This window comes from Helianthus annuus, chromosome 15, assembly GCF_002127325.2.
Source record: "Helianthus annuus cultivar XRQ/B chromosome 15, HanXRQr2.0-SUNRISE, whole genome shotgun sequence".
In the NCBI taxonomy this organism is placed as follows: Eukaryota; Viridiplantae; Streptophyta; class Magnoliopsida; order Asterales; family Asteraceae; genus Helianthus; species Helianthus annuus.
This window is the reverse complement of record NC_035447.2, coordinates 67,211,571-67,221,050: the sequence shown is the minus strand read 5'-3', so window position 1 is coordinate 67,221,050 and position 9,480 is coordinate 67,211,571. Positions and strand designations below refer to the sequence as shown.

General features: G+C 36.3%; 1 protein-coding gene across 1 annotated transcript; it reads left to right on the top strand.

Moving 5' to 3' along the window:
• The first annotated feature begins 6,677 nt into the window (after positions 1-6,677).
• LOC110913272 (translation initiation factor IF-2-like) lies at positions 6,678-9,264 on the top strand. The gene is made up of 2 exons (XM_022158115.1): positions 6,678-7,286; positions 9,175-9,264. Exons 1-2 carry the CDS (start codon positions 6,678-6,680, stop codon positions 9,262-9,264), a joined length of 699 nt encoding a protein of 232 aa, XP_022013807.1.
• The last annotated feature ends 216 nt before the right edge of the window (positions 9,265-9,480 follow it).

Genomic DNA, 9,480 nt, shown 5'->3' with positions numbered 1-9,480 from the left:
AACTTTTGGTGTGTCCCCTTTAGAGGATCTTTTGATTACAACAACAGCGACTATCAATTTTATTGTTTCATCAGCATGCTGAGGGCGAAGCTATGTTTCAAGCTTTTGCGGAAAGCATTATCCGGGGACTAGGTCAGTACTTCCATACAGCAGAAGTCCCGGGATAATACCCCAGATATCCCTGAGCATAAAGACCTAGTATCTCAGAATAAGGGACCTTTCAAACAAGATTTCAGGGGTTACCTATATGTCCAAGAAGTTGCTAACCCACAGAACAAGCAAGTTTGAAATTTAGATTTATATCTCGTCACAATTTACTAAGCGTGTAAAAATCTACTGACACATCCACAGTGAGATTGTTTATCACATTTTATCTTTCCAATTCTTTAGCATGTTGTGACATTCCACTGATGTACAATCATTTCCTCTTTTCACAACAAAACTCATTTTTGATTTTATCATGTTTTTGGATTTTTCAAATTTTCTAATGTTTTTGGATTTTCTGAAATTTTCTTACTCCCCCTAAAATGCAAACACATTTCAAAGGAAATTTGAAAATCACTAGACTCACTTGAAAACACAGAAAGTAAAACAAACTATATAAAAATTTGACAACTGATATCGAATCGCATCAAATCGCCATTCACTATGCATAAACAATCAGAACTCCCCCTATCACAAACCATTTTCTCATTTAGATCTCAAAACACTTAAGTTTGTTTTAATCAAAATGATTTTTCCGGAAAATGAGTTTGTTTTTACCACTTGTAGGTTTACCACTTGTTAAGTATGGGGATATGGTTCATCATCTTGTTTATCAAACTCATATGTAATAAATCAAGTACAACTTAATGTCCCTGATTTACCATTTTCAGTGAAGTAACCTCTGTACTACTTGTAAAAATAACCACTTGTAAGATCACAAACAATACTACTTGTAGATATGACTAACCAACATCAACTGTAGGAATGTTACGTCTACATGCATCATTTTACCAATCAGGATGCCGATTCCTGCTTCGCACTTACTAACCTGGAAGCTTCAGCGTAGTCCTTTCACCTGTAAAATTTAAACATTCTTCAAATCTTTTCAAACAAAAACTTTTCAAACACAAAAAATGATGCCGATTCCTGATCCACAATATAAACTTGGGATCTCCGGCGTAGTCATAAGACTTTACGGGAAACAAACTTCCATCCAAGTCTTTTCAGACTTGATGGCTTTCAATTCTTGCGCAGTGGGGTTGTATGTTACCTTTTTAGTTGCATAAAAATCTTTAACCCCCTTTGCTTTCCCATTTAGCATTTTTCCAAAAATTTTCTTAACATTTCCATTAAATGTTTTCTCGACATCAAACTTAGTTTTCTCTGTGTAAAACAGATTCGAGATATCAACCTTGCCAATTTTCCTTTTAACCTCTTCAAATTTCAGTGATGGAAACTCATCATCATTCACTGAAATTTTCACCTCACCTTGTGGCTCTTCTGGCTTTATGGAACCAGATTCATCGCCGACATTCACATCAACTTTCTTAACAACCCACACTTGGTTGTCATTTTCTTTCTTTTTATAAAAATTCTTCTTCGAACACTCACCAACCTCATAAGTTGAATTTTCAAAAATTTTGAATCTATTGGTTGATGGTTCAACATCAACAACCTTTTCTTTCAGTTTCTTAGAAACTCCCTGTTTTGTTTTGGCATTTTTCTGACAGTTCCATGCAATGTGACCAGCTTCATTGCATTTGTAACAGGTTCGAGTTTCCTTTGGATGTGACACTTCAGATCCATTCCTTCTCTTTTCAGCAAGAAACTCTTGATTTGACTGTCTCCAGAATGGTTTCTTCTGTTCCTCCTCAGCACTTCCACCTGACACAAATTCTGTTTTTGTTTTAGAATTTTTCATATTTTTATGATTTTCTGGTGGAATAAATCCTAAACCTTTCTTTTTGTAGCTACGATTTTGGTTAGGTTTCTTTTGAAAACCAGAACCAGAATTGTAACCTTTTTTCTTGTTTAGACGTTGTTGAACTCTTGAAGTGTATTTTTTAGGTTTTTCATTAAGATTTAAATCTTTTATTTCAGAAATATTAATTTCTGTCATTTTGAAAACCTTTTTGATCATGTCAAAACGAACACTTCTTATTGGAAATTCTTTATCAGAATATAATTTGTCCGAATCATTTAAAGTGTATGCAACTTCAAATGTTTCATCATCCAAATTTGCTTTTGATAATAAAAATTCTTTACTATAAGACCGTTTAACCGACGAATTTTCAACGTTGACTGACGAATTCGACCCTCCAGACTCAGACTTTGACTCGGACTCCTCATCAGTATCCAACACCTGATCGACCACCTTTTTGATTAACTCAGACTCATGATCAGTATCGGACGAGGTAAACGTGACATCAATGTTGTCTGGTAAAACGTCAGTTGTGTCAGTTTTTAGCTTTATATTGACTGCTTTTTCAAGTTGCTCCTCGTTTGGTTTTCTAGGAGAATACCCTTCCCAAATTGGAGGCGGACACTTGTTATAGCTAACAGTCGGTTTCTTACCACAATCTTTCTTCTTCTTTGGCTTCGCATCTTGAAAAGCTTCCATACCTGCAACAGTTGGGTAAATACGATCAATGAGATAATCAGAACTAGAATAACTTTGTAACAAACGTCTAATTCTCTCATTTTCAATCTTTTCTGTCTCCAACTCTTGCTTCCATTTAGCACTCTCTTCGATGTAAAAATTGATGGCTTTCTGCTTTGTCATCATCACAGCATTCATCATCGTAAGAGCTTGTTCTCTTTCTGAATTTGTCTTTTGGAGACCAGTTACTGTTTTGTTCAAGACATCATAAGATTCTTTTACATAGTTGAGGTTGAACAATAACTGCTCCTTCTTCTTCTCGTACTCAGCAATTATATCATTCTTTGCTGCACATTCCTTGAATGCTTCCAAACACTTTGTGCAAGGCTTGACAACTTCAACAATCTTCTCAACCTCGATTGTCTTTACCACTTCAACCACCTTTTCTTCTACTTTCACTTTCTCAGCTTTAGCTACCACCTCAGCAACACTTTCAACTTTCTCATTCTGAGCAACATCTTCCGATTTATTTTGTTGTTCTTTTGCCGCTCTTTTCTCCTTCAGTTTCTCCAAGCGATCTGCAAAATAGAAATGAAAACTTTCAGGAGACAGATGAGATTTAGCAACATTAATGTGTTTTTCCTCCTCATCATCACTGCTACTATCAACTGGTGACTGATCAAACTGTACAGATTTTTCAGAATCAGCATCTGATAAACCAGAAACAGAGGGTGTTTGATCAAAGACAACTTCCTTTTCTGAACTAACATCATTTTGTACACTCTCATCTGAATTCTGAAAATTTTCATCAGCACTTTCTGAACTTTCATCAGATGTTACAGACTCTTCTTCCACATTTTTCAAAGTCACACCAATAGACTTCATCCATGTGGTGAACATGTCTGGTTCTCTGACAATTTTAGCGATGAAAGCTTTGAAATCACCCTTTTCATCAACAAACATATCCCAGCTGAAGCCTTCAGGTAGTCTCTCATCATCTTGATCAACTAAACAAGCTTTGCTATTAGAAGATATGTAGTTGCTCCAGTTAAAATCCGCCAAACACGCTCTCTTTAAATCCTCAATCTTCCTACCATGAGCCGTCTGTGAGTCTTGTGATTGACCAACTTGCTGATAAATGGCTTTCCGGTAGTAATAATCTTTTCTGAACGGATTCTGAGCACCACTAGCTTTCCTATTCTTGCATTCCCGTTTGAAATGGCCTTTCTCCCTGCATCGAAAACAAGTAACTTTAGATTTATCAAAACCTAAAGTAGATACATGAGCATCAAGAAAGTCATTTCTCCCGGTAATTGTTTTGAATTTTTCAGCACATCTAAGAACACTAGCAAGACACCATTTAATATCCATTAATTCCATCTCTTCAGCGTCTATTTGGTCGTAATCCTCCTTTGTGAGCATAGGATTTCCGATCCGACCTGCAACAAGACCTTCATATGAAAGCAACACTAAACCAAGTAGAGCCATGTGATCTTTTGCAGTGTCTTCTGAGAAATTTTGACCTTCTGGAAGATTTAGAGCTATGTTACATTGAATCACATAACCATTTCCTGTCTTTGTGCTTTGAGACTGAAAGCTTGTATTTGACTCTTTAGGATTGACACTCGGAAATGATGAGAATCCACTGCTGCTTTTGTTAGAACTCTGATCAGCTTTTTCTGATGAATCTCCAGCACTGAATGCAGTTTGGATTTTCGGACTTCTCTCAGATTCTGGAACCGGAATACTACCCTTATAATACATCTTCACGTCCTGTTGACCACTTAGACTGTTCATCCTAGCAATCTTCTGTTGTTCCAGATCCTGACTCTCGATCTTTTCAATAAACTGAGATATAGTCAACCCATCATACACACCCGTGTTTTTCAGAATCATCAAATACGTTCCCCATTCTTTCTGCGGTAGAGCATCAGCCAATTTGTCTACCCACTCTTCACGATCTTTAGTAATACTCAACATTGACATTGATCGTACAAGGTGGCAGTAACGCTCGATCAGCTTCTTCGTGTCTTCACCCGGTAGACTGCTAAACAAATCAAACTCCTTTTTTAGCAACGCCTTTTTGCTCTTTATCATATTCTCACTACCCTCAAACTTGACTTTAAGTGCATCCCAGATTGACTTTGCCGTTTGTCGTGCTGTAGCAATATGAATATGTCTTCTTTGATTGCTTGCTGAAGCAGACTGATCATCATTTTCTCAGCTTTGTACATAACCCGTTCCTGATCTGTAAACTCAGATAACTCTTTAAGAACCTGCAAATCTGTTCGAGGCAACACGTGTTTTTTTAAGATACATTCCCACGACCTAAGATGGTTTGCCTAAACCCAGTTCTCGAATCTATCTTTCCACCCATAATATTCTTCGATACTCATCAATTTCGGGGGCTTTTGGGTGGTTCCCGTCTCGTTTTCTAAATTCATTGCTTGAGCAATAGCAGCTGGACCAGACGATGTTGCAAATGCGTTATAAAACTCGGTATCCATGATGACTTAGCACGTTTTCCAAGATTAGTGACAAATAAGCGAAACCAAGTGATTGTACACTAAGAGCGAAATCTCAGAAATTCACAAAAGCGAAACCCTTGATGACCTAAAAGCGAAACCCCAAATGTGCACTAAAAGCGAAACCCTAAGTTCAAATGAGCGAACCCGATGTAACTTTGAGCGAAACCCCTCAATATGTGACACAAGAGCGAAATTATTAAGCAATTTGGAGCGAAACCCTACAGATTTTGTGTCACAAAAGCGAAACCCTGATGACAAATAAGCGAAATCACTATATGTCCGAATGAGCGAAACCTAATCGGAGGTTATTTGGTCCATTTTTAGTTCATATTTCAATGTCAAACTTTCAGGGATTTGTCTATGTCCAATACACACAGTCTGTAAAATTTTGAGCGAATTTTGACCGGTAAAACTTTCTGAATTTAAGAAAGAAGGTGTAGAAGTAACAAATGATGATGAAATCCAGCTAATCTCGGCAGAACTCCTCCTCCTGAGCTCTGATACCACTTGTAGGATCGTGATTCGACCCGAACGAGTCGTTCAGAGGAGTTTTGATCAGATACAGGTGCGGAAAACAAGTATCTGACTTAGAAACAGCTAGCAAATCACTTTAAACACCTTTCTGTATTGATTTGACAACGATTACATTCAAATCTCACACCGGCAGCACTTCGGCGTGGTATACAAGGCTCTGTTACTAGGTTTCGCTCATAGCACACCTATATATAGGGTGATGGTTTCGCTCCAAGGAACATGATCTCATGAGCGAAACCTCTACATGTCCATATCAGCGAAACCCTAGGCTGTCCAAATAAGCGAAACCTACAGTCTAAGGCCATATAAGCGAAACCACCTCACTAACGACACACACTCTCCTATTTTCTCGTAAAACGCGCCCTAATCTATACAGTTCAATGAAAGACTCGATACAAAACGAAGTCGACAGATGTAGTGCACCAACAAAGATTGGAAACTCCGAATTAACCAAAGAAGACTACGACCAGATTGATCCGAAAGAGATGGAACTTATTGACATCCGTTGGTGTTTGGCAAGTTGCATTCGCAGAGCTCAGAGATACATGGAGATTACCGGGAAGAAATCATTAGGTGGTCCATCAACAAAACTTGGATTTGACAAGTCCAAAGTGACCTGCTTCAAATGTAAGCAAAAAGGTCATTTCAAGAGAGAATGCAATAATTCTGCTGTTGGTGGAAATGAACATCCGTTCAATGATGATTACTATCGAAAGGCAATCTACCACCGAAGCAGAGAAGAACCAAAAATGATTGAAGAAAAACCCAGAGAAAAATCAAGAGCACTTGCAGTATTCCATGATGATGAAGGATATGATTGGAGTTAAGTTTGTCCAGAAGAAGATCGTTTGGAGAATATTCGAAAAACAACTCATGGCAAAACTATATCAGAGAGCAAACATTATGTTTTTGTTGCTAAAATAAAAGAGGAAAACAAAGAAGAAAGAGGCACAACTGAAGTCAAAGAGAAAACCAGAGTAGAGATTTTGAAAGAGAAAACTGAGAGAGAAATTTTCATTACTGGATGCAAAATGGAGAAGATGCAGGAAGAATATGAAAATGCTGTTCGAAACAAAAGATGGGATAAAAATCAAGAATGTTATGTCAACAAAGAAGGTGAACCTGTTGTTCCCAGAAGTGACATAATTCATGATGATGTTCTTCTAGTAATTCCACGATCCGGCGAATATTATTCAAATGTTGCAAAAGACAAGACATATGTAAAAAGGCTAGATAAAATCATCAGGAATGCTTTGACAACAAATCTGAGGAAGAGGAATGAAGAAAGAATGAAGAAGAATATTGAGAATCTGGTTGATGATCTGAAGAAGGTTGCTAAGGAGGTCAAGGTAGAAGAAGTGAAGATTCTTGAAAAAGATGCTGCTGAAGAAGAACAGAAAAAGGAAGAAGATGAGAAGGTAGCTGAGCAAGAAAAGCTGGAAGAGAAGGTAGTTGAGAAAGAAAAGGCTGTTATTGAAGAGCAGCAAGTTGAAGAAGTTACGAAGAAGATGGAAAGTTCGGTAGAAGTGAGAGTTGAAAGATCAGCAGATGTTGTTGGTGATGCTGGTAATGGTGAAGAAAAGAAGAGTGAAGCTGATCAGAAACAGACAGAAGCAAACACCGAGGTGCCAATCACTGAGGTAAAATCCGATTCTGAAGTCTTAAATGAAACTGTTGAACAGTGCAAGAAATGCATGGAATCATGCAGTGCTTGTACTGAAAAAGACGAAAAGTTCAGAACAAGAGATCTTGATTTCACAAAAATCGAGGAAGTTTTCAAAGAAAAATGCAAAGAAATGTTAGAAAATGAAAAAGTTTTAAAAGATAATAATGAAACGTTTTCAGAAAAGTGTAAAAAGTTAGAAAAAGAAAATGAAAGTTTGAAAGAAAAAGTTTCAAAAATGACAGAAAAATGTGATCAAAAAGAAAAAAGCTTGTCAGGAAATGAAAAAGGAGTATGATTCAATAAAATTGACTTATCACATTACAAAAGAATCATATGAAAAAGTGAAAAGTGAAATGAAACTTGTTCAATCAAGATTGAAATATTGTTCTGAAACAACTGTTATGTGTAAGAGACGGTATGAAATAAAGCAACAAGTTGTAAATTCTTATATTGAAGATGTTGCTAAACTTAAGCGTCAGATTGTTGAGTTAGAACAGGATAATAACAAGTTAAAAAGTTATCATGCATCGTCATATGTGCTTGAACGTATTTTCAACATAAAACCGGATGGAAAAGATTCTGAGCAAAACAAGAAAGGAATTGGCTCAGAGTTTCATCAAGTTCCACCACCGGAAAAGTTTGTCTTTTATGATGATGAAAAGGTCGAAAAAGCTTTCAACATGGTAGATCAATTGCCAGACAACATTGACGTAACCTATTCCAAATCTGATGATCTTAGTGATTCAGAAGTGGTAGGTAAGGTCGTTGAAAGTGTGTTGAAAGAAGAGTCGGTTGATACAGGTAATTCTGAATCACAAGATGAAAATGAAGGTAATTTTCATGATGGATATCTGAAAAACACAAAATCCGAGAAAAAATTGAATGATGATTCAAAAGGATTGGTTTATACCATGATTGGATCGGACAAATTATTTTTAGATGTTGTTTTCCTGATTCAGAATGTGATTTCAGAAAAGATTGACAAAGTTTTCAAAATGGTTGAAATTGAAAAGTCTGAAATTCCAAAGTTTGCTGGAAAAGGTCACAAAACTGTTTATAACAAACCTGGTTTCAAGAAGAAAAACATGAAGGCTGGGTTGGGTTATAAGAAGAAACAACATTGGAATAAAAATGAAACACCAAATTTTCAGGCAAAAATGAATTTTGTTCATGGAACAACTTCAGAAGAAGAGAAAGAACTAAAATTTAGACAACAGTCTAATGACGAGTTCTTAGCTCAAAAGAAAAAGCAACAACCACAGGTCAAAGATGTGTCCAAGAGAACATGTTTTAAATGTGATCAAGTTGGACATCTTGCACGAAAGTGTCCAAATTTGAAACCTGTTGATGTTGAGTCGAAAAAGAAGTCTGAAAATGTTGAGAAACAAAAATCCGAGGATGTGAAACAAAGGTCAACCAGATTTGATCCGAAACAAACTTGGAGGTACAATACAAATAAGTTTGCTTCAAATCAAAATTGGAAATCAAACCCGTATAGGTTCGATTCAAAACAGACCTGGAATTCTCACACACCCAGATTCAGAACAACGCAAAGTTGGAAAACATCAGTTAATATGACAAAACCACAACAGTTTTGGAAATCAAAAGTTGTTGTTCAAAATCAAAATGTTCAAAAAGACTCACATTTTTACAAAAGAGGTGCTTCAAAAGGTCAAACTTGGTCAGTTAAGAAACCAATGATTTCAAAAGGTGATGAAAAAGTTGAAATGCAAATTGAAAAAGTCTTTGTTCCTAATGACAAAGATTTTCTGAAATTGAATGAAGCATATTGTGTTGAAATGCCTAAGGTCAAACAGACTTGGGCTAAATTGTTCAAGTAATTGAATACTTTGAATGTGCAGGTGCTCAACAAATCCGAAGATTGTGAGAATGGAAGTTGGAGCAGCATGGCACAACGAGAGGAGGAGGCTGTTGAACCTTGTGTTGGTTGAAACAGGGAGTTTATTTGTTTTCTGTAAATAAATAAACAATATTTCAAAAACCCTAAAAAATTGAAAAAATTAAAAACCAAAAATATGTTTTCATTTTGTTAAATTTTTTTTTGAAAAATAAAAAATATGTTTGTTTTTATTTTTTGTCAAATATTCAAAAATACAAAAATATGTTACTTGAATATGCCGAAACCCTCAATGCGGAACAAACATGAT

Bases quoted from the DNA above. Each gene is read 5' to 3' on its own strand.
- LOC110913272 (XM_022158115.1), top strand. From the start codon at position 6,678: ATGGAGAAGATGCAGGAAGAATATGAAAATGCTGTTCGAAACAAAAGA. The intron at 7,287-9,174 runs GTAAAATCCGAT...TTGAATGTGCAG, and splicing joins CCGAGGTGCCAATCACTGAG to GTGCTCAACAAATCCGAAGA.